The sequence below is a fragment of the Alternaria alternata genome (assembly GCF_001642055.1).
Source record: "Alternaria alternata strain SRC1lrK2f unplaced genomic scaffold CC77scaffold_34, whole genome shotgun sequence".
NCBI classification, from domain to species: Eukaryota; Fungi; Ascomycota; class Dothideomycetes; order Pleosporales; family Pleosporaceae; genus Alternaria; species Alternaria alternata.
In genome coordinates this window covers 203,819-227,933 of record NW_017306223.1, presented here as the reverse complement: position 1 = coordinate 227,933, position 24,115 = coordinate 203,819, and the positions used below count along the sequence as shown (strand labels likewise).

The 24,115-nt window shown below is 51.7% G+C and overlaps 9 protein-coding genes across 9 annotated transcripts; 5 read left to right on the top strand and 4 right to left on the bottom strand.

Moving 5' to 3' along the window:
- Positions 1-753: 753 nt before the first annotated feature.
- CC77DRAFT_949414 (cytochrome P450 monooxygenase-like protein) lies at positions 754-2,525 on the top strand (the record flags this gene model as incomplete). The annotated part of the gene is made up of 5 exons (XM_018535257.1): positions 754-1,092; positions 1,146-1,248; positions 1,297-1,365; positions 1,412-2,014; positions 2,083-2,525. 5 exons carry the CDS (start codon positions 754-756, stop codon positions 2,523-2,525), a joined length of 1,557 nt encoding a protein of 518 aa, XP_018379631.1.
- A 1,887-nt stretch (positions 2,526-4,412) lies between these two features.
- CC77DRAFT_1026046 (hypothetical protein) lies at positions 4,413-4,722 on the bottom strand. Its single transcript, XM_018526182.1, has one exon. It carries the CDS (start codon positions 4,713-4,715, stop codon positions 4,452-4,454), a length of 264 nt encoding a protein of 87 aa, XP_018379630.1. The 5' UTR covers positions 4,716-4,722; the 3' UTR covers positions 4,413-4,451.
- An 896-nt stretch (positions 4,723-5,618) lies between these two features.
- Positions 5,619-6,785, top strand: CC77DRAFT_949441 (hypothetical protein; the record flags this gene model as incomplete). The annotated part of the gene is made up of 1 exon (XM_018535258.1): positions 5,619-6,785. One exon carries the CDS (start codon positions 5,619-5,621, stop codon positions 6,783-6,785), a length of 1,167 nt encoding a protein of 388 aa, XP_018379629.1.
- A 685-nt stretch (positions 6,786-7,470) lies between these two features.
- Positions 7,471-9,322, top strand: CC77DRAFT_1026043 (Lem3/Cdc50). The gene is made up of 5 exons (XM_018526181.1): positions 7,471-7,624; positions 7,698-7,734; positions 7,786-7,882; positions 7,950-8,742; positions 8,857-9,322. The coding sequence occupies exons 1-5, from the start codon at positions 7,528-7,530 to the stop codon at positions 9,102-9,104; spliced, it is 1,272 nt and encodes a 423-aa protein (XP_018379628.1). The 5' UTR covers positions 7,471-7,527; the 3' UTR covers positions 9,105-9,322.
- Positions 9,323-9,775: 453 nt separating this feature from the next.
- CC77DRAFT_1001884 (HET-domain-containing protein) lies at positions 9,776-13,031 on the top strand. The gene is made up of 2 exons (XM_018523165.1): positions 9,776-11,602; positions 11,653-13,031. The coding sequence occupies exons 1-2, from the start codon at positions 10,035-10,037 to the stop codon at positions 12,653-12,655; spliced, it is 2,571 nt and encodes an 856-aa protein (XP_018379627.1). The 5' UTR covers positions 9,776-10,034; the 3' UTR covers positions 12,656-13,031.
- Positions 13,032-13,102: 71 nt separating this feature from the next.
- On the top strand, positions 13,103-13,784 carry CC77DRAFT_1083102 (hypothetical protein; the record flags this gene model as incomplete). Its single annotated transcript, XM_018529382.1, has 1 exon — positions 13,103-13,784. The coding sequence occupies exon 1, from the start codon at positions 13,302-13,304 to the stop codon at positions 13,782-13,784; it is 483 nt and encodes a 160-aa protein (XP_018379626.1). The 5' UTR covers positions 13,103-13,301.
- Positions 13,785-14,802: 1,018 nt separating this feature from the next.
- CC77DRAFT_1067244 (hypothetical protein) lies at positions 14,803-17,486 on the bottom strand (the record flags this gene model as incomplete). The annotated part of the gene is made up of 3 exons (XM_018528974.1): positions 14,803-15,491; positions 15,559-17,314; positions 17,373-17,486. The coding sequence occupies 3 exons, from the start codon at positions 17,484-17,486 to the stop codon at positions 14,803-14,805; spliced, it is 2,559 nt and encodes an 852-aa protein (XP_018379625.1).
- Positions 17,487-18,500: 1,014 nt separating this feature from the next.
- On the bottom strand, positions 18,501-19,796 carry CC77DRAFT_1035832 (putative MFS transporter; the record flags this gene model as incomplete). The annotated part of the gene is made up of 1 exon (XM_018526966.1): positions 18,501-19,796. One exon carries the CDS (start codon positions 19,794-19,796, stop codon positions 18,501-18,503), a length of 1,296 nt encoding a protein of 431 aa, XP_018379624.1.
- An 870-nt stretch (positions 19,797-20,666) lies between these two features.
- On the bottom strand, positions 20,667-23,909 carry CC77DRAFT_1026041 (hypothetical protein). The gene is made up of 3 exons (XM_018526180.1): positions 21,337-23,909; positions 21,081-21,250; positions 20,667-20,984 (listed from the first exon to the last, which is right to left on the bottom strand). Exons 1-3 carry the CDS (start codon positions 23,779-23,781, stop codon positions 20,975-20,977), a joined length of 2,625 nt encoding a protein of 874 aa, XP_018379623.1. The 5' UTR covers positions 23,782-23,909; the 3' UTR covers positions 20,667-20,974.
- Between the last annotated feature and the right edge of the window lie 206 nt (positions 23,910-24,115).

Genomic DNA, 24,115 nt, shown 5'->3' with positions numbered 1-24,115 from the left:
AATGCACAGACCTGAATAGACTAGACACGCAAATCAGACGATCTGTATAGGGTAACTACTGTTGAACAAACCTCAATCTATGTGCCAAAATGATTCATTCGTACCATATGAGGCCCCGTAAGAGACGATCTCGGACACTTAGCATTGCGGGACGCACCGTACGACTGCTTGGGTCCTAGGATACTTTTAACGCTCCGGACGAATCGCTAGAGGTACGTATGTGTGACAATCATATGATTATACTCCTTGAAAGTACATGTGGACACTAGAGCAGCTGTTGTGGGGTCTGCTCTGCACCCAAACCTAAGTACACGATAAGGAAACGCATAATGGCATACTTGAATGTTTGCTTTTGATGTAATGAATTGAGGAAAAGGTTTTTTGAGACATCGACTACTATATCTCGCTGGAATACTGCCATTCTGTTCTGTGTAGTTGTCATTCACAGCATGTGGTACTGAGCCTTGGCTGCGTCTGTGTTTCTGATATACCCTGTCAAGACTTGCCTAGGGAACCCATAATCTTCCGGGTACATTCGAAAATAGCAAAAGGTTTTACACTTAGCAATTTACGCTACAGGGTCGACTGCATGGTGACGCAAAAGATTTCGTCTTGTATCACCGAGCCAAATCCCCGCGGGTTCTTGACTATAAGAAGCGCCAGACTTTTGCTATCTAGGGAGCACTCTCATCAACGTTTTGATCAACACCTCTATTCGCAGATATGACGAACCCCAAGCCCTCATTTGTTCCTATGTTGGAATCGCCATCCTTGGATATGACCACGATGTCGATGCCAATCATTACTACAGTATCACTTGGTGTTGTAGCTCTGATTTCGCTCGTCATTATCGCCTCCAACAAATCGAAAATCCCTCTCGCGAATCCCCCAGACCGCTTCAAGACAGCGTTTTCTCGTCAACTTGAATTCATAACACACGGGCTCGAGGTCGTGGAAAATGCCAGAAAGCGATACGGCAAGCAGCCTTACAGACTAATCACCAATGTTGGAGAGATGCTTGTCCTCCCGCCTTCGTACGCTCAAATGATCCGTAATGAGAAAGCTTTACACTTCGGCACAACTTTTGCACAAGTAAGGTACACAGACCTATTTGGCGGATAGTTTTATACTTACTCATGCTGTAGGATTTCCACGGCTATCTGACTGGCTTTGAACCTTTTGCTACCCTTGGCGATAAGAGGGATCTTGTACAGAAAGTAATCAAGAAACAACTCACTAAACAATTGAGTTCGTGGAGACTATATCAAGTAAAGCGCAGCACTAACTGTGCCGCAGATTTTACATCGAAGCCACTCTCTGATGAAACCTCTTTCGCCCTCAATGTCGTCTTTGGCGATTCTTCAGGTACGAGTAAAATCACCTACGCTATACACAGCTAACGATCTGCTAGAGTGGAAAGAGACTAATATCACCAACGACATACTCAATGTTGTGTCTCGCCTGTCATCAAAGATATTCCTTGGAGACAAACTTTGCCGTGATGAAAACTGGATCAGATTATCTAAAGAATACGTCGTCACTGCTGTCGAATCCACGAAAAGTTTTCTTTCATGGCCTAAGTACTTGCACTTCATGATCCCATGGATTTCAAAAGATGCCAAGCTAGTCATTCGGCAGCTCGATGGCATCCGCGCTATCCTTAAACCGATTTTGGAGGAGAGGAAGCTGATGAAGGCTGAAGCCAGGAAGATGGGTACGCCAGTTCCGGTCTTCGAAGACACACTGGAGTGGCTTCAGCAAGAGAGCCAGGGAGCTGCATATGACCCTGCTGCATATCAAATGGTTCTTACAGTCGCCGCCATCCACACGACTTCTGACTTGCTTTGTCAGGTTCTTATGCGTCTTGGAAACGAGCCGCATCTTATCGATGACTTGAGGGCGGAGATTGTATCAGTTCTCGGCGCTGAGGGGTTTTCCAAAGCTTCGATCGCTAATTTGAAGCTCATGGATAGTGCGCTCAAGGAAACACAGCGAATGAAGCCGTTACAGATGCGTAAGTGATGTTCAACCTTCAATCTTGTTGGAACCTTAGCATCTGGTTTACTGACTGTTGCAAACTAGTCGCCATGAAAAGAATTGCAGAGAAGAAGGTTGTTCTCTCCAACGGTCTTACTATCAACAAGGGCGATCGTCTTGCTGTGGATGCACACGCAATGCTTGATCCAGAGGTCTACCCAAATCCAGAAAAGTTCGATATTTATCGATACCTTCGGATGCGCGAAGACACTAGTAATTCTACAAAGGCGCTCCTTGTTACTACTAGCCCCGAAAACCTCACCTTTGGCCACGGAATTCACGCATGCCCTGGACGTTTCTTTGCTGCTCTGGAGGTAAAGATTGCGCTTTGCCACATTCTAACAAAGTACGACTGGGAGCTTCTACTGGGATCAAACTTGGAGCCGTTTGTCCAGACTGGGGACCAGACGTGCCTTGATCCTAGGAATATGGTGCGCTTTAGGCGTCGCAAAGAGGATATTGACTTTGATTCTCTATCCTACAAATAAGCGTTATATACTTGCAAGCATTAGGTATCGCTTTTTAGGGTCTGGGTACCGTTGGAAACATACAGTGTTCCGAAAACTTACCTTTATAGAAATGTTATACTTGGTTGTTCAATCGCATTGTGCTGTCCTGCATTGACATCACCACTCCTTCACTGTGATGCAGGTTGTTAAGATAGTCTCTCTGTAAAGACTGCGCTATCCCGATGACTTGCCTGTCGATTAAAAAGAAAACCTAGACCATCTCCAAGACATGTTGGTTTTTAAAGACTACCCGCACCGCAGAGACCAAGGCACACATGATGGAGCAGTCGCGACGGGAGCGCGGGAGTACGGGAAGGCGCGACGCTCAGTCCACAGAACCACGTGAGATGGACCAGGTAACGTGATCCGGCAGCTTCCGGTGTCCAGGCCTACAATGACATTATCGACATTCTGATCTCACGAGTACGTATTCAAGTCTTGGTATCTGCCAGCGGGCACGTATATTGCGTCATTTTAGCAGCCGGCTCTCCAATGCCCTTGCTTATATCGTATACGCTGAGATTGTTGGCCAATTCGACACGTCTTACCACGCACTGCGTATGTGCCTGCAGCCTGCTTCTGCTGACAGGTCGCCTCGCCGTCTATTTTCGGCGGTATTCAAATGCAATACCCATGCGGGGCGAACCTGGCGCCTGCATGACATCATCTCACAACGTGTGGTAATCAAAGGACGCCAACAAACTGCTTTTGCGAAAACCATGTCCACCATGAAACAAGATCCTGCAGCACCCCCATTGTTGACAACTCAAACAGGAATGGCATGTCTAGCGGGTCAGTGATGCAGGGACTGGTGCCCTGCTGTGTAAGTGTGGAACTTGCGAAGATGGGGCAGCAAGTCATCTGGTCGCATTGTCCTATCGGTTCGCAGTCGGCTGACCAGATTTGGGAGGGCAGCGCTGGGATGCGCAGATCTACCCGCACGGCGCAGAAGCGCACATGGCCAGACCTTCTAGACTGATGAGACGTATGTGATGGTGTTCGATCATGGCGTGGTTTCGCATCGCCATCGATACGCTTTCATTCGCACGGGCAAAGTATATCGAGTCAGTTGTCGATTAGCATTGTATTTGCTTTGGCCGCGGAACCTACTCGGCATCGGTCTGGGCCGTGCAGTTGTCCGGCGGAACTAAACAGATGAGTGAGGGGTATGGCGGAAGCGATGTTCCTTGAATGTCGATATGGAGCGAGGGATGTCAAGGCAAAAGACGGTATCAGGCGGCTGAGGTCAGATGGCAATTTGGGCGGTAACAGCGCTGGGCGGGGAGAATACAAAGAGAGGTTGAGGGGTATGCTTGAACCCCCTCCCCCACAGACACGATAACGACGATAAGACACCCTGGAATATTCTAAAGGATGACCTTGGACGAACCGGGAGATGGTGTGTGGACTGATTGCCCCGTGAGCTGCTGTGTGCGGAGTTGTGTGGGAGGTGTTCAGATGATTGAGGCGTCATGGTGTAGATGACCTACTAGCTATTATGTCCTGCTGAGCTCGGGGACTTTCACATGCAAAAAGGAGCGACATGAGCAATCGATAACACATGGGCGGGAACGTACCGCAGTTGGTGCTAACGATGCAGACATCGCCTGTCTACCCGCTGCGAGACATTGGCGTGCCCTGAGTGAACCTTCTAGTCGGCGCTGGTGCAATTGTGCAGCGCCTGCGCCAGTGGCGTTGGCACTACAGCCGCTTGAGAGAGAGGCCATGTCACAAGACCATGAACGGGCACCGCTATTCCACAGAACTCGGTGAGCAAGTCTTCGGTAACCGCCGCTGACGGAGAAGGGGGGCCAGATCCATGCAGAGACAGACCCAATCAGTGCGCCACTCGCCTTGAAAGGCAGTTGCAGTGAATTGGGTTTCTCTGGCAGGTCAAGCGCAGGGTCAGCTAGGATGTGGAGCATGCGGGATAGTCATGTTTGCATTATTGACGGCGGTCAGACTGCGCATAGCGTACGAGGCGAAGATGGAAGATGACGGAAGCGGTGACTGTTCGACCGGAAGCGATGTGTAGAGTGGTATGGGATTGGGCGCTGCTGTGACACGCTGGCTGGGAATTGGGCGCCCAATGGTAGGGCAACGGTGGGCAGTGGTATGCAATTCGGTACCAGACAGATGCAATGGCAAGAGGCCAGTCACAAAGCTCATCAATGGCAGCAGGAAACGTGTATAGTCTACTCATGACGAGACAATGCAAATGTCGGGGATGCATTGAGTCGGCCCCGACTCGTGCGGGCTAGCCGGGTTTGCATAGACGAAGCGACAAGTAATTGCTCAGCAACTGTGCAGCTACAGTGACTCAACTCTGACTGCGACGAGCCCATTGCTCGCTCCATGTCCGCACAAGCTCCGCCTCAGGCGTCGCCCTGCAATTGGCCGCTCTAATTGGAGCCCCCTTCGTCTTCCTTCTATTCACTTCTTGGCCGCCCGCATTCGTCAGCTGCCGGCCGCGCGCAACGGGCGCTCCTCATATGGATGATGCCTGGCCTGGGGGAGGAGGAGAGCCTGGCACGCGCCAACCGCACACCCTCTTTGTCTGGTTCGCTAGCACATGGGCCGCAGTGTCTCAAAGGCAGAGTCACACTGGCCTTGTTCGCAATCCTGTAGCCTGCTGAAACCCCGACGACCTTGGTTGGTGCTTCTTATAACGAGCCCGCCCACCCCGTCTGTTTCGGGACGACTAACCTCCCATCCAATTCAACTCGTCCTATCTCCGCACTGCCAGTTCGCAGCTAGGGTTACTAATTCATCACTGAACAAGCTGGTCTAAGCAGTCGGTCGGACCATTCTGCCGGGTTCCACGGTCACGTTTGCGCCTGCTCGCACCTGACGATATAACTGTGGCGAAGCCGTTTACTCAACCAAGGCTGCCTGCCACAGCTTCCACTCACATACCTCGTACCAATTGAAGCATCCCCCCCCTCAACCATTGTTCGCATTACCAACGCAGCATTTTCTTGCGGCTGCCTGGACGCAACCAAGTAGTCAAATACCGCTACCGCCCCCGACGTTGCGCTCTTACCAAGGACAAACTTCCCACACACCCACGCAATGGCAAACTCGCCCTACAAGACGCCCCCGAGCAATCGACTCACCGTTTCCTCGCTCCTCTCGCCCCCTGAGATGAAGCGATCAGAGTCGTTTGGCACATCAATTCCGCCTGCATTTATTCAATCGCCCTTTTCCTCGTTCAATTCAGGAGCTTCCAAGTCCGCCAACAGCCCCGACATGACCCTCCAGGCAGCAGCCGCGCACCGCATCGCCTACGCCTCTCCGCCAATCTCGCCATACGACACACAGGCACAAAAGGAGAACATGGAGAGCGCCGACGAACAATGCACGCGGGACCCCCAGCTGTTCGCTCCGGTCGATGCAGCGGCTCCCATTGCTGATATGCCGCTGTTCCCCGAGGAGTCATCCGAGTCAGCCTCGCAAGAGGCCATCACCGCACACATGAACTCCAAGGATTACGCACAGCTAGAGAGCAAGCCGAGTCGCGCAGACTACGAATTGACCGCCACATTCGTCTCCAATGTCTTCGCCTTGGCCAAGAAGGATCCGAAAGCGTGGTGGGCTCAGGAGCGACGCTTCGACAGCTACTACGGCAAGCCATCCGGCGTGCAAAAACGCTCACCCTTGAAGAAGCTTGCACCTGCCCCATCGTCGCGGCCTCGCCAGCCCAAGGTTGCTGTTCCCCGGCTGCCTCCTCGCACTCCTCGCGCCGCACCCAAGGCCAAGCGCACGCCTCTCACACAAATCCACGACTCTTTCGACACGACCATGACCACCAACACCACCTCACCAAAGTCAGCCTCTCCTAAGCCTTCCCGACCAGCCACCAATCGCGACGACTCCGACTACAACGCGATTCCAGATTATTCGCCACCACTTGATACGCTGCCCAAGGGCAACACCAAGATCCTCAAGGCTGAGTGGAAAGGGCAAGCACTGTCACTGGCCGACGATCCCGATCGTGATCTTCTGCACGAGGCTGAGTTGAACCTCGCTGGCACGCTCCGCCTCAACTGCGCCACGTATCTTACGAGCAAGCGACGCATCTTCCAGGCTCGCATCGAGGCACTCAAGATTGGCAAGGAGTTCCGCAAGACGGATGCGCAGCAGGCGTGCAAGATTGACGTCAACAAAGCTAGTAAGTTGTGGCAGTCGTATGATCGTGTGGGCTGGTTCAATCCGGAGTACTTTCGCCAGTATCTCTGAACGATTCGCATCGCAAACATGGGATAAAGCATACGGCACCCCTTTTCTTTATTCTTTTTTTTTTAACGTTTTCCTTTGGTTACGATGCATCAATTTGTTCATCGCATCTCGCGGCTCAATGTTCGAGTCCGCTTTTCTTGGATAAGACTGATATGAACAACACGGAGGGGACTCAGGGTTGTCTTCCTCTGGCATGATTTACGATGGGCGTTATGGATATCACTGTTGGCATGGATAGGTGTTTGGGACTGGGCACTGCTCTCCCACGGCGTTTTTGGGCTTCTCTACTATTACTTTGGTTTTATTCCACGGCATGCGATACCCCTCAGCTCACACCCGTTGTCGCCGCAAATGCAGGCTTTGTTATGAATTGGTAGCGATAGATCAGAATACAATCATGTTAGCATCATGAAGATGAACATGCGCCGTGCATTGAAAGTGATTACTGCAATCTCTGCGTGGAAAAGCCAATTGGGCAGAGTAGTGCGCATTTGCTCTAGGTGTGTAATGACGACGAGTCCGTGATATGTCCGTGAGAGCGGTTCAAGTTCAGGGTCCCCGGAAGCGGGGACGTGTAAGCTCCGCAGGCGTGCAGGCGTGGCGCGGCCGCTCGCTCTGTCACTAATTTGGGACAACGGCTTGGCCGACCTCAAACCCGCGCGTTCTCACCAACTCTCTCCGGTGACGACCGTACAATCACTCCCTCCACCAGTCGACCGCCGAGTCGCGCGGATACACCACCATGTCGCGAACAGACCAGGTCGAGCATACCGACTCGATAAGCAGTCAGGACCCTAACCGCGAAGAGCCGAAGAAGACGAAGAGCAGGAGGCCGCCGAGTAAGAACAGTCCTGTGCGCGCACACATGTGCGCATAGTATGCCGGAGGAGGATGTGCTGACGAGGGCAATAGATACTGCGTTCAGGCAGCAGCGTTTGAAAGCATGGCAGTAGGTGCAAGGCACGGAGACGCATTACCGTCACGACTGACCGCGCAACAGGCCCATCTTAACGCCGAAGACCGTCCTTCCTCTCTTCTTCATCGTCGGAGTAATCTTTGCGCCCATCGGTGGGCTGCTGTTGTATGCTAGTGCGCAGGTACGAAGAGCCAAACGGTATGCGTGAACACAAGGGCGTCGATGCTGACAACCTTTCCCCCCTCCAGGTCCAGGAGATCTCAATCGACTACACAAACTGCAACACCACCGCGCCCCGCCAAGACTCGACCAACTTCGACCCCACGGCCGAAAACCAGCTCGAATCCATTCCGTCCGGCCGAGTCTCCTCGACGTTCAAATCGAATGCCGACCCAGCGGCCATGTGGGGATGGGGACGCGAGAACTACACGTTTGAGTCTGGCGTCTCGCTCGAAACAAACGTGTGCATCCTGAGCTTCACTATCCCGGAAGCCATCAAGCCGCCCATTCTCTTCTACTACCGCCTCACAAACTTTTACCAGAACCATCGCCGATACGTCAAAAGTGTTGATATCGACCAGCTTAAAGGCGACGTCCGTAGCGCGAGCGATCTCAGCTCAGGCGACTGCTCCCCACTCGATAACGACCCGGAAACAGGCTTGCCATACTATCCTTGCGGCCTCATTGCAAACTCCATGTTCAACGACACTTTTTCCAACCTGACGCTCGCCAATCCCGCGGGTGGATCTGATTCTGCTAGTGGTCAGAACTACACCATGACGGTTGAAGGGACGAGTTGGTCGCACGAAGGGGATTTGTATGGCAAGACGAAATATAAGCCCGAGGATGTGGTGCCGCCGCCGAATTGGCAAGCACAGTATCCGAATGGGAGGTATAATGGGTCCTTGCCGGATTTGCACACGTGGGAGCAGTTTCAGGTTTGGATGCGGACGGCGGGGTTGCCGACGTTTAGTAAGTTGTATCAGAGGAATGATCATGATGAGTTGAGTGCGGGGACGTATCGGTTGAAGATTTATGATCGTAAGTTTTTGGATCTTACTTATTCCTCTCTTTTTTCCTTCCTTCCTTCCTTCCTTCCTTTCTTCCTTCCTTTGTTTCTTTCAAAGACAAGACACTAATGTTATGTGTGTATAGGCTTCCCCGTCGACAAGTACAGCGGTACCAAATCTATCCTCATCTCTACGCGCACCGTCATGGGCGGCAAGAACCCGTTCCTCGGTATCGCATACCTTGTCGTGGGCGGTATTTGCATCTTATTGGGAGCGGTATTCCTGGCTACGCATCTCATTAAGCCGAGGAAACTTGGTGATCACACGTACCTTACCTGGAACAACGATCAGCCTAGCACTGCTACTACGACGGGTAGGCAGGGTGGTGCGTAGACGGCATGCTGATGCTGGATGCTTCACGCTGTGGATCATTGCAGGATCTTAGTGTTCTTTTTTTATACATTGGTGATTCAATTGGTATCGTATTGTACGCATATCATAAGCTTTCTGGGGCGGGTTTGGAGTTGGGGTGTTTTATGAGCGCGAGGACTAGAGTATAGTCTGTTCTCCATGGATATTATGCAATTCTATCATATCATATTAGATGCCTATAAGAAGTTCCTAATGTGAGTTTTTCAATAACGCAGAGCATGCGGCAATTTTGCCTCCACCGACGTCAAAGTGGGAAACACAACACTCTGAGTCTCTACTGAGAAGCTACTCTTATCGTGACCCATTTGCATTATCCTTTATACGTTGCTTAGGATTGGGGTAGTCGTGATCGGATCGTGGAAGGCTGAGCATATACGGTGATCGCACAAGGCCCCTTTAAGATGTTTTGCTGACCATATTGGACAGCCTACTCGTGCTAAAAGTGCATTGCTTGAGGTGTTCTAACTTGGCGAAGAAACTTTGTAAAGTTGCCAATGCGCTTCGAGATGTTATTGCAGGAAAACTGCATGATGTGCACCAGCACGAATCAGGACGCTCTGCACAATGATGCGTTGTCAGCTCTGGCCGCATAGCCTCAAGTTGTGGCACATGCAGGCTGCGCCTTGTGCCTTAGGCGCGGAAGATGCAGCCTGCCTTAACAATCACTTCTCAACAGCCAGTCTTCCCCAACTCTGTCTCGTAGCATCTACAGACCGAAATTCCTTTCTTGAAACTTATCAGGCTAGTTTCAACACTCATCCTAAGCCCAATAGCCGAGATAACCACGCTCTACAGAAGCGACTCACCATGCGCAACTGATCTCAAAGAACCTGCTTCGAAGCTCCAAATATTCTCGCTATCGTACGATCAAACGAACATACACACGTATCAATGCGGCTCCTTCACATCACAAGCGATGGAAGGCTCGATTTCACGAAGGACTTCATCCGTATCAAGGATGCTCCGCCATATGCAATTTTATCGCATACTTGGGGGGAGGAAGAAGTGCTCTTCGAAGATCTGAAGAATCTTGATGATTTCAAAAACATACCTTTACAGGAAAAAGAGGGATGGAAAAAGATACACTTTTGCGTACAGCAGGCAAAGCGTGACAAATTGGAATATTTCTGGATAGATACCTGTTGCATCGACAAGGCAAACTTTACGGAACTCTCGGAAGCGATCAACTCAATGTTTCGATGGTATCAAAATGCAGAAAGATGCTATGTCTTTCTTGCAGACGTCAAGGCAAACTCTGTCGACATAGATAGAGGTTCATCTCTAAGATGCAAGGCAGCTTTTACAGCCAGTAGGTGGTTCAAAAGAGGTTGGACGCTTCAAGAGCTTCTAGCCCCACATTCCGTTGAATTCTTCTCCAGAGACGAAGTACGTCTGGGTGACAAAGAGTCTCTTAAGCAGATAATACACGAGACTACAAGAATACCTATCAAGGCTCTGTCAGGGAGCGATCTATCCGACTTCCACTTTACTCAGCGGATCTCTTGGATGGAACATCGCAAGACGACAAAGGAAGAAGACGGAGCCTACTGCCTGTTAGGCATTCTTGGATGCAATCTCCCACTGATCTATGGCGAAGGTGAAAAAGGGGCACAGAAGCGGCTGTTGAAAGAGGCGAGCGAAGCTTTCGAGGACGGCAAGAGCGCCTCCGCAATCGAACTCAAGAAGCTCACCAGGATATGTAGCTGGCTTTTGGCACCTGATCCGTCCGAAAACTACCACAAAGCGCTCAAGCTGCGACAGGCTGACACTGGGCTTTGGCTGCTAGAAAGCGCGAAGTTGAAAATTTGGAAGGAGAGCGCAGCGTCATGGCTATGGCTACATGGTATTCCAGGATGCGGAAAAACCATCCTAAGCTCTACGATCATCGAGCACCTGCTACAGTACTGCCAAGATAAGTCTCATTGCGTGACAACGTACTTTTACTTTGACTTCAACGATGCGGAGAAGCGAGATCCGGTACTCATGCTCCGCTCATTGTTACGCCAGCTCCTTCAGCGTTTGAACAGCTTACCGAAAAGCGTTGACGCGTTGTATACGTTCTGTGGAGATGGACAGCAACCACCAACACTGCATGCACTTTTGGACGTAGCGCGGAAGGTGATACGACAATTCACGCATGTTTATATCGTCCTGGATGCGCTCGACGAGTGTGCACAACGCCCAGAATTGATGGACATACTTGAAACAGTGGCTCGGTGGGAGCTTGGAAATGTGCATGTGCTATTGGCGAGTCGAAAAGAGCGGGATATCGAGATGCACTTGGAGAACTACGTCGAAGAGAATGACACCATATGCCTCCAAAGGGATATAGTAGACAGAGACATATTACGATACGTCAAGCAAAGGCTGCATGACGATAGAAGCCTAGCAAAATGGGGCAAGGATGCCAATATCAACCAAGAGATCGAAGCAGCACTAATGAGTGGAGCTCATGGAATGTATGTCTATGCGCCCAGTCTTCTTGAATCTACAACTGACAGGAGTGTAGGTTTCGATGGGCCGTATGTCAGCTTGACACGTTGGTAAAATGCCGCAATCTAGCGATGCTGCGCAAGTCACTCGCCACCCTACCACAAACACTGGACCAGACATACGACCGTATTCTTACCGCAATAAGAGAAGACGACTGCGTCTATGCGATACGTATCCTACAGTGGTTAACCTTCTCTGCGAGACCGCTTTTTATCGAAGAAGTTGCCGAAGTCGTCGCTATCGATATTGCACGCGAACCAGCGTTCGACCGTGACGAAGTCCTGATAGACCCACAAGACGCACTTGACATCTGTTCTAGTCTGGTAAAGGTCGTAAATACATCTGGTCGACGGATTATCACTCTCGCGCACTACTCAGTTCAAGAATACCTTGTGTCAGACAGAATCAAGCAAGGGCCGGCGAAACAGTACAGCATGAACAGAGTTGAATGCTCAAGAGCAATAACGAAAGGTTGTTTAGCATACTTGAATCATTTTCGGCAAGCGATCTCTAAAGAGCTTCTGGAGGTTTCTGCGCTCGCGGAGTACTCCGCGGAGTTTTGGGATGTCCACTTACAAGAGACAGGAGACGGAATGGAAGAGATGAGTCAGCTGGCAGTAAGCTTATTGTTGGCGGACACTCCTGCATATCTCACCTGGATACGATTATACGATCACGACGATACTGCACGAGGTGTGAACCTTAGCCAAGTGGAGGGAAGCACAGCTGCACCCCTTTATTACGCAGCACTAAGAGGCTCGAGTACAATTACAAAAATCCTGCTAGATCATGGCGCCGATGTCAACGCCCGTGGAGGGTACTTAGGTACTGCACTACAAGCAGCTTTGGTTAATGGCCACGAGGCCGTAGTGAAGCTCCTGATTGATGCAGGCGCCCATATCGTCGTCCCCGGTGGACGCACCGGCAGACAATGGCGTCGTTCCCAACGACACAGCAGGGCCGGTGGTAACTATCACGACTCCCCTGGTCAGCCGACAGTCCTCCGTTGGATGCGATGACGTGTGCATGTGTCTCCAGTGTCCTCCTGCATATCAGAAACCTACTCGGAGTCTGGCCAGTACCACGAAGTCCTTCCGGACGCGGTTCGTCTTTGAATGCATGTGTGCCGCCGACAGCGTAGCGTCCGATGATGATCAGAACCTTCGTTGGCAGCTTCAACAGCGATGCTCCATTTGGTGTACTCTCTCCTACCCCAGCCTACTACAGTGATGTAGTCTAAGAGTTATAGTATAGACATAAAGAGTCCAAAATCATACAACGCTTTTGATCTCTACAGAGTCTTCATTCAGAAATTGATGTAGGCCTTGCGGTAGGGCACAGTTCTTAGAGTATATTCTACTTTTCCCTACTACAATAATGTATGTTAAGATTTATAGTATAGATTTAAATAATTTAGAAGCTTACAATGCTTTGAATCTATATAAGGTTTTGTATTAGAAGTCAATGTACGCTTCAAGGTAAGGCACAGTGTCTGTGTACCTGTTTCTGTCACCACACTATCGTTTCTCGCCAGCTAGCGTTCTAATTGCCGACAAGAGCGCCTTAGGTTTGTACTGACTCAACCTCCGGTATTGACTCAGCCATGGCATATATACTAAACCGGTACGCTTACTTGGCAACGACGACAACATCCTATGCCCCGTGATGCTCATCCTTATCAATGCTCTCCGCCATAGCAACGTCAAAGGCGGCAACACAATCGCAGATTTCCTCGCCCATGCTGCCACTCATCCACTGCAGCGAATCGAATGGGTCAATCCAGTCCTGCCCGTGATATCCCACGTCACCGTTGCTCATACCGTGTCCAGGGACAAGCCGATGAAAACGTCTTCTGCGAGTATGATCTTCAAACTAACAACGACCATAGTCGATTCTAACGTGTTCATTCGATCGCATGATCTATGTTATGGTACTACTGAAGATCTCCTTAACATCGTACGCGATCAACATATGAGACTATCAGATATTAGTGAAGAACTTAACCACAATGGCGCATCCGCAAATGGAAAGCTCACAAAGCGGTATACGGAAAACCACTCGACACAAGATACGTGGCAAGAGCGCGTCAATTTGCACGAGAGTCTGGAAGCTTACAATACTTTCAGTATATATAAGGTCTCGTCTTGAAAATTCATGTAGGCTTCAAGGTGAGTCATAATGTCTCTGAACTTGTGTTATCTTCCTCTTGTATGCGGTGCCAGAAATAGTCCCACACCTGTCTGGATGTGTTGAAACGGCAGCTAGCGTCGGCCACATCGGTGGTACTAAGGGACGACCCCAATGTTGAATAGGTCATGGTCAGTTCGGCGGGAAGAGCTAGACTGTTAGCTATGCGAGACAGGAGCGCTCTAGTGGGATCACTCTACCGGGGTGCAGAAGTATTTGATAAGACGAGACCGCTTGAACTTGCAGCAATTATCATTCTGTCGGATGAGGGTTTCAATGTATGTATTAGGTCTAATGAGCTGACTAAGATGGGAAACACCCGCTATATACCTCGGCGTTTGGCTTACGATACCTGCAACTGACAATATCCCTCCCTTGTCACCACTCTACCGAAAGGTCCGGTGCTCTGATCTAGTCGTGATCAGACCAAGAGCTTCTAGCACTGGTTCGTACTGCTCGAATGACTTGCGCTTGATGGAAGTGAGCCGGTAGACATGGCCTCGCTTGTGGAGTTAGATGAACATCTCTTGCAACGGGTGATTGCTCGGGATGGTGTTTGTCGGGTTCTTAAACTTATCGAGTGGTCCAAAGCACTGTATGGACACCTTTGCGCGAGTTGTAGCAACGACGGTACGGGGTAATTTCCAGAGATGACCAAGAGCACCGGCCATATATACGCCGGCATGAGCCATCCTCGACAGTGATATGACGCCAGCGAAGTCATGTCGACACTGACCGAGTTCCTGTCCTTGCCCATGAACGAGTCGATAGTCACGATATCGATGTCGGCAAGGCGTTGGGCCAACACTGGCTGTCGTCGTGGCGGGGCTTGTGCAACAGCGCCCTCGCGCTCCCGCCGGAGTACCTCAACCTGCGCGGTGTACGGTGTGATAATGATGGATGCTTGCCTTCAATGTGGGCCATGCGGTCGACAGCATCCTTCAGCACTGCGCAAGCAGTCCCTAGTGAGTATGACGAGTCAGTCACGCCTTAAACTGTAGTGGCATCCAGTCTCAAACACATATCGGGCGGATGCAGTAAACTTGGGAAGTTCAGATGTCGGCTTGATGCCGGAGTCGCACATCTGCGGGTTGTTCAGGTTCTTGTAGATGACCGACATGGGATCATACTCCGTGAGCTCTTTCCATGCTTCAACAATAGATTCGACTTCTGAGTCTACGCCGGAGCTACGAATGAGCATGAAAATGTATGGTGAGTTCTGCATAGCGATGCGCAAGTCATCGCACAACTCGGGCATCTGCGTACGATGGGTGAGAACATTGCTCGTGCATGGAAGCTCGTTGTGTCGGAAGCAGATGAGGAAGAGCTTGGCTCCAGACCTGAGGCTACCATACAGATTCTTGAAATAATCCTGTTCTGTGGCCTGTGGAAACAACTTGCGCAGGGTCGATTCCCAAGTGCGGTCGGAGACGTCAAGGACTTTGTGCGATGGTTTGTATACGTCCAAATCCCAGGCTTCGGCACCGTCATCAGAGAGCTTTGGAACGCGAGCGTTTCGGTGAATCTCCATCATGTAATCTTCCCATTCGTTTTTAGGAGGGAGCTGGTTGGTCGATCCGATGAACATGCGAAGCTGAGCATGCCAGTAGTGGGTGAAGTATCCCGCAATCTCGGCGTCGTTTGCTCGGCCAGCCTCTTCCAAGAACACTGCATGCGTCTGACGGACAACGTTGAATGAGATCTCTGTAGCCACTGACGACGTAGTGCACATTACGGCTGGGAGACAAGAGCAGAACGCTCGGCATGATATTCGCCACATTTGCTGCTGCCTTCTCCAGCAGAGCATAGTGTCCGGTCTTTGCTGCAGACTTGACAGCACGCTTGATGTCATTGTCCATCACGTCTCCGTTCATCAAGAGTTGTTCACGAGCACGGAGGATCGGGGTCAACTTGTCCTCGAGGTCTGTAAGCTCGCCGCTCGTGAACGTTGCGAGCACTTCTGGAGAGCGTGGAAAATCTGGGTTGTTGGCGAGCTCTAGGATATAATTCGCAGCAGACCCGTCAACTTCTTTCATGCGACGGTTGCAGAGTGAAGTATCGCTAGTGCCGCGGTAGTGAGTCAGATAGGCTCCCAAGAGACTAACAGGTAAGCCGTCGGTCACCTCGATGTTTGGATTGTAGTAATAGGGCAATTCCTTCTCATCCCGATCGAAGAATAGGCGTGACATAGCGACAACGGCATCGATCTCTGAACTTGAAGAGTGGATGCGGAGGACGAGTTTGGGAGGCATCTTCATCTCGTTCATCAACTTGGGGGTGACAGTACTAAGGACACGGTACACCTCGTCGACCGTATCGTTCTGGATACCGCAGAATGTGATGCGGCCTGGCTGTTTGGTATAGGTCTCTGGGCTGTCTTCCTCTGGCTTTGGAGGCGCGGGATTGTCTTTTGGGTACGAAGGCTTTGCCTCAGGTTCGACTTCAATACATGCCTCCTTCGCAGCTCGCATGGCTGCTTTCTTGATCCTGTATTCCTTGTATGCTACTGCGATAGTGAGAGCCAAGTAAGACTTCCCTGATCCTGAGGACCCAATCACACATGCAGTGTTCTCGTAGAGACCGTTGTCTTCCATCTCAAGGAAGGCGCTCAACTGGTAATCGCGGAGGTATGTCACAAGGATCTGTCGAGCTTGAGTCCACTGGCCTGCGTCGATGTTCTTGAACAACTCGGAGCGCTTGAGTTGTGTAAAGTTGTTCATCAACAACAGCTCGGTCCCTGCCTTGAGCGCTGCTGCCTTGGCGGGGTATGTATCTCGAAGTTTGTGGGGGACCTTAAGCTTGGAGAAGTTGTTCATCAGCCGCTTACACCCCTTCTCGTCATTGTTGGTGTAGATGACGACCGATTTCTTCGAGTTGTTGCGTGACCAATTACGAAGGACCGATGAGTGCTCCATGGTCGTGAAGTCTTTGACTGTCAAGACCGAGTGCTCTTCACTATCCAACGGCAGGACTGTGCCCTTGTCATGAGGACGTTTGACGGTTACATTGAGCTGTCCAATCGAAGTTGCATCGACGGCTTCAGTAATATTCCCTTTCCACGCAGTTTTCAAATCGATTCCATTTGGATCGAAGTTTATAATGATTGAATCTCCGACTACCAATGCGGGCGACCTTGGATTCTTGTCGACAGAAAGCTGGAGATGATACGCCATCCAAAGTTTGGCTTTCTTGCTGTAAGTCCCCGGGACTGGTACGACGGCGACACGACCAGTGTACGTATGTTTGCCCATAGAAGCGCGCTGCTCAAGAAGGGTACCGAGGCCGACTGATCGCTCGTACTCTTCGAAAGTCTCAAACGCATATCGGCATCCTCGAAAGCGAAGTGTGGGGTAGGAGTCAAGGAGTAGATCGCTGCGAGTTTCGAATTTGTAGGCTGGAGATGTCGGCTTGATGGCAGAGTCGCACATCTGCCGGTTGCTCGGGTCCCTGTAGATGGCCGACAAGTGATCATACTCCGAGTACTGTGGAACCTATGGGCATACAAAGTCAGCGTGAGTCCTACATGCATTTCAAACAGCCGTGACTTACCTTGTACCGTGAGTATGTATTCGTGATGAGTGGTTGTGGTGTGGAGGAAGTGGTAGAATAGATAGAGAAACGGCAGCTTGTGACAGCGGCGATTTGAAGAGAAGTTTGTGACATTAAGAAGGACAGAGAGTAAGAGCTTGACCTTCTCGTAAGGACATGGCCCTATAGGTGAGTGACTGCCAAGACCGTACTAGTCCTAGTTGTCGAGGTGATTGCGAGGGCGCAAGAAAGCTTGTCGTGAAGGTGAAGGTGAAGGTGAAGGTGAGTTCGGCAATTAGAATGCTAGCTAGCGAGAAATGACAATCCGATGACCAGAGGCATTAGTCTGGTCTTGCTAATCATCCTGGTTCTTACGGTTCTGCGGAAATCGACCGTTGAGCCCGACCACACTGCTGTTAATCTCCTCATAGATCTGGCTGTCGGAAAGCGATTCCTTTCAGCTTGCTGCATACATCGGTCTACGTACTTGATACTAAACAATAAAAGGGAAGGCAAGTACCTCCCGGGTATTGTACAACACAATATCTATTGGCGACAGCAGGCAATGTCTCCTCGAGCTTTGACTATCCTGGCGGGCTGTGCCCGCCTACAATAGCCAGCATCGCAGGACCCTGGTTCTCCTGAAGTAATAGCAGTGTAACAAAAATCGATTTAGCGATGATTGATTTGAACGACCGCTACACGAGGTTAGAATCGATTTCTCAGGATAAGTGTGATGGCTCTTTCTCCAGATCGAGGGATCAGTTTCTAATTCTTTCCAGTCACATCACCAGCCCAGGAGACGTTCCACGCTTATCTCCATTGAGGAGCAAACCGATCTCAGATTAGCGTCCGAGCTTGGGGATGCACCGAGCTGGAAGCGAATCCCATTGTTTCCTTCGTGTCACACGTTCTCAGGTCATACCCGATCAGGCTATATTATAGCAAGCGCGCGCCAAGCACGTAAGAAAAAGACTAATAGAATCCGATAACATTCACCATTAACGACACCGACCTTTCACAGCAAGGCCTGAGTCCAGAGCCCTCAGTGCCAGCATCGCATCTTTTAAACATAACTAACCAAGTGTAGCAACCATACATATGGTCTTAGACTTCTAGATCCTTAGTATACCCCGGTGAAGTGGGTTATCACACTCTCTCCTTCTCTGCCTCCTCCAACTCCACAGTCCACAAGTGATATTTTGACCTCGCCCTAATCCACGGCCCATACCGAAAGAACAACCACGGCACAGGCGCCATTGCCAGAGCAACAAACCCCAATATACTACTGGCCCACGGCGTCCCTATTTCAATGTACATCTGCCGCGCAAACAGCGGAAACCCAGCCGTGAAAAGTGACCTCATAACGGCATTAGCAGCCAGCGCGCTCGCAGAAAACCGTCCATAACAATCCGTCAGATACGCATTCGTCCCCAGAAACAGGGCCACGAAACCAGTGCCAAAAGGCACACCGGCGAGAATACAAACTATCCAGTGAGTGGGTGGGTTTGCCGTCCAACCGAACCAGAATAGAGCGATGGGGATAAACCACGCGATGATGACGAGATGAGGAAGTCGAGCTTCCGGTTTCGGCCCACCGAGTTTCTTACACCAAATTCCGTGGAGGACATTTATCCACGGCGACGCGGCCGTTGCGATAGCCATACCTGATCCAATGCCCAGGAGGGACAGATTGGATATGCCTTCACTCCAGTGACGTGTTTGTCGGAAGACAACGGGGTAGGCGGTGAAATCGAGGTACAATATACCCCAGACGAACGCTGAATACAGACCTAGCACCAACAATATAGGTTCCGTGAAGAGCATAAGCCACGGCCGCGTCAGGTTTGTCGCGTACTGTTCTCTAAACGAGCGTCGTGGGGATCCGACGCCATGTTTGCGCCTCTTCCTCTGCAGCAAAACAGGTGCATATGTCTCCGGTAGCAGGAAAACCATGGCCACGTAAACGATTCCAGACACGATGCTCACAATCCAATACAGCCACCTCCACTCCAGGTACTGAGCAATGAAACCCCCAGCAATAGGTCCCAACACCGGCCCCACGCTACTCCCCATGGTAAACAAAGCAAACGGCACACTCCTCTCCTCTTGTGACCAAACATCCGCCAGACAACCCCCACTATTCGTCACAACCGGACTGCCGAAGAATCCACTCAGAAACCTCATCACAAGCAGCATGACCAGGTTGCTACCGACCGCGCACCCAACATTGAATACGACGAACAACCCCATGGTGATTCGGAATACAAGCTGCCGTCCCAGCGTTTCAGACAGCGGCGCAAAGAGCATTGGACCCGAGGCGAAGCCGAGGAGGAACATGGTTATGCCGAGAGTCGCTAGTGTGGGCGTGCAGGTGAACGTGGTGGTTATGCTGGGGATGGCGGCGGTATGGATGCTCGAGGTAAGGGTCACGCAGGTAGTCATGAGAACGATGATGAGGGTTGAGGACCATTTGAGAGGAGTGGACCATGTGGTGGGATCTTCGGAGGGGAGAAGTTTGACTTGTGGTTGGTGTTGGATCGCCGCTGCTTTTTCAACATCGGCTCCATGATTGGTTGGGGGAGATGTGGAGGGCTGGAGGTCTTGGATGGGCAGAGGCACTTGGTACATGTTGCGGTGGAGAGAAGTCAAGATGAAGAAGTAGGTGTTGTGAACTTGGGACTGCGACGCAAGGTCTGTTCCATTCTTTCCTTCTTATCGAAGACTTTGTAGAAAGGTAAGGCTGAGATATTGTAGACATGTCCTACACCAACAGGCTTCGTTTTTGCATAGTTGTTTGACCTAGTCCTCTCGGAGACATATCTCTGTCTAGACTTTCCGGATGGTGAAGCACTGCGGTGCCTGATTGGTTGCCACGAGACTGGCAAGGCAGCAAGGTTTGCCGAAACCGTACATATCTTGGATACATTCGATGGATAATCTGCGGGGCTTCGGATCTCGCTGAGAAAGTTCTACGTCGAGTCATATGTTCTGCAAGTCATACTCGCCCTGGCGTTGATCATAAGGCGTAGAGACACAAAGCATACACAAAATACAGGTCAAGAGACGGGTCGAGCATCCGCGTCATCTTGGCAACGCCCTTTCGACAGAGGCGTTTGTGTAGCGTTGCGGCACTCTCATTGGCGGAAGAATCGCCAACTCACAGAGAAGAGACGACTGCGGTAGTGTAACCGAGCGAGAATGTCGCCGCTCTCCCATTCCCCACACCCTGTACAGCGCGCGGGCACTTGCTCATCTCCCGCCGTCACATGCACGCTGAATTAGTAACAACAGTAGAGTCAATGAGCTAACTTGTGGTTGAAACACATGATATTGGGAGAAGACTAGACGGGTAAACATCTACCCAAAGCAGCTGTCCGTAGACAAAAAAGCTGCCAACTCCAAACACCATGCCATAGAAGAAAAAAGATACCCCCTAATCCTGTAGCTGGAGGATATCTCAAGAGCGATAGGCCTGCTACCCATATCACCCATGATGACACCACACGCCTCGTCCCGAAAAGGAACAAGGCAAACCCATATCAAAATAGATGCAGCGCCGACTCCCCCAATCACCGTCCCATACCCTATTGAATCCTCCGGCAGGTGCGCGTATTCGTAGCTCAAGCAGACCTATACACCGTAAGTACTCCATCCCCTCAAAAGACATCAACACTTTCTTCACACGTCTACACTCCTCCATTCAGTCTCAAGGGGGGTGAAACTTACCGATTACCAGCCCCCCTCCTCCCCGGGAGCGGTGGTGGCACAAGTGGATTCCCATACGCATCTGTCCCCAGCTGCGCCCTGCAATCAGGACAATACCATTTCGCGCGGCGGGAAGGTATGTCGTCTTCTGTCATGTTCATACAGGGGAGGTGAAACCACTCTTTATCGCACTGTGGGATCGTTAGCCAATGTCCACCATCTACCATCTACTTCGCCCTCGCTGCTGTCATAAAAGTGGTAGGGATATAAAACTTACGTTGTTGTCACAACTGATCATCTGCCCGTAAGACACATCATCACAGATACAATACCGTGGCTCATCCGGATCAATCTCATCCGCCGCCTCCACCTCTTCGGAAGCCTCTGCCCTTCCCTCCGTACGTCTGTTGGTCTTCTTTTTATTCTTACTCCCTTGTGCACGCTTGACGTTCGTGACAGTCTTTTGACCATCCTCCGCAACAGTAACTTCGCCTTTCGGAGGCGGTTTCCTTCGCGAACTAGTGCGTGTTGTGGGTATGGCTGATTGTTGTTGTTGCTGTTGTGATTGTTGCTGTTGGGCAGAGGGGAGAACTGCAGGTGGTACTGCTGTACAGGTAGACGCGGGTTGGCTAAAGACACTATGACGACGAGTTTCTCGTGTTATCCTACCTTCTTCGCTGCCAGGCTTGGGCTCTTCGCTTTGCGCTTTGGGCGTCGGCACGTGACCGCGTGCGGATCTTGGACGTAGAGTTGGCGCTGCAGGTGTTTCTGGAGCGGGTTCAGGTACTGGTGTTGGTGTCTTTGAGAATTTTGCGGGGGGAAGAGAAGCCACAGACGGAGTGGGTGCTTTTGGTACGACGGACCCACGTGTTGACCTTGTCGAAACTGTAGCTGGTGCTGTTGAGACTGCGGCTGGAACTGGACTGGGTGCTCGGGCTGGTGCTGGCGATTGCAAAGCTTCTGACATAGTGGGGGATTCTTCGGGCGCTAGTGGTGAAGTTGTGATGGGTGTGAGCTCTGGGCTCTGCTCTTTTGGTACAACTCTGTTAACTTTCGGTGTGCTTGGACCTGCCGGGGCGAGGGGCACTTGTACAGGGTTTCCATTTGTCGATGGCTTCAGAGAGTCTGGGAGGGGCACAGGCGTGTTAGTTGCCGGTGAAGCTACGACAGAGGCAGGGATATCTCGAGGGGTGGAGGCGGTAGAGGCGGGAGTTGGTATTGGGGAGGAGATAGTGTTGGTCGCTGGCGCAATGAGCTGCAATCGTGTGCGCTTGGGCTCTGGAGGCCTTGATGAACTGTCTTGAGTGGCTACGGACGCTTCTCTCGTGGCTTCGGTGGCGCCGTCGGTGGTGGGTGCGGGTGACGTATCGCGCTTGCGTTTGTTGGAAGGATTAACGACAGTTTTCTTCTTTTGGCTTGCGGGCGTTGCAACAGTCGAGTTGAAGTTGAGTTCTTTGAGGCTGTTGGCAGCTTCTCTGATCTTCTCAGAAGCACCTATGAGCTCCTGAGCGTCCTGCATAGCCTTTTGGCGCTGAGATGTGCGATCGAGCTTCCTACCTTCTTTGGTCGCGACAGGCTTGAGACGGATGCTGACTGGACCAGTCTCGTCCTTGGCGTCTTCGTCGACAGGCTCGGTCGGCGGGGGTGGATTGGCTGCCTGTGGACCATGCGGTGCCAACAGGCCCAGGCCCGATGCTGTCATGATCTGCTGTAGCGTCTCAGGCTCCTCATCGAGGAAGTCTTCGCCCGTGGCCTCGCAACGAGCCTTTTCCCTCTCGTAGTCGGCCTCTGTACGGTGCTTCTTTTCAAGCTCGCGAATCATCATGGTCTGGCTAGGCGTCCAGACAGCATTCTTCTTCATCTGCTTGCGCAATACAGCCATTTCATACTCGGTCAGCTTCTTCCACGGCGCCCATTTGCTACCAGGCTTCGCGTCGGCTGGAGGTGGGGCGAGTTGGGCAAGCGCGTTGCTAGTAGAGATGCCCGCAATCGAACTGTGTACGTTGGTGCCGAGTACGCCAGCAGCGCGCGATCTGCCGCCAGTTGTCCTTGAATGTCTGTCCCGGTTGTCCTTGCGCTTCCTGGGCGATATTACGTCGATGCCTGAGCCAATTTCCGAGTCTGACGAGTCCGAGTCACGGCGCATTCGTCCGCGTCCTCTTGGGAGAGGGATGGCCGTCTTCTTGTGCCGATCTCGGGGCCGCGAGGTGTTGGCGCCATGGCGGCCGCCATCAAAGGTCAAGCGCAGATGGGGGGCTCGTTCGTAGTTGCGGTTTATGGGTCGGTGGGCGCTTGGAGAGACTGGCGGGGGCGTAGGATCGCGTGACGGCGGCTGTGGCTGGGCTTGAAGTTTCCTCTTGATGACAGACGAGCGCTGGCAGTGGCGCACAGTGACCTCGTATAGCCGCGAGGCCTCTGTGTAGGCAAACTCTCTCTGGCTGATGGCTTTTTGAAGATGCTGGGCAATCTGTTTGCGCAGCAACACGGGGTCGGGGCGCTCTCGCTCGGCAAGGGCGGGCAGCTTGCCATACTGCACCGTCAGCGCGTGCACATGCTGGACGGCCTCGGAGTAGGTCGAGTCGAGGTCGGCAATCAGCGTCAACGAGCGCACCAGGTCCGAGGGAAAGAACTCGGTATAGTCGAGGAAGTCATTCACCGTCGTCTGAGCATCCGGGTTCGGGGCGGGTTGGGCCATCTCAGGCGCATCGTCGGCTTCAGACATGGCGCATCGCGGGGAGGCAGAGTGGATGGAGGCTTGCGACGCACGCGTCAGACTCTCCAGCCACGCGTCAACCAAACTATTGAGGAGAATCAGCGCGATAGTGAGGGCGCGAGTTGCGACATGCGCTGATAGCGATGGGGTGCCTGCTGGGAGCTTGTCGCAACGTTGAACCACTGAGGTTCGCGCTAGTCCGCCTTGGGAAACATCGCTGCACATCACTCAGGAACGCCTGGGAGAGCCGGGAGCCGCCGCCCCACACTCCGTCTACACCTGTGATGTTATGAGTTAGACGTATCTTAGTCGTATCTTAGTCGTGTATCACTCCCTCCCGGTA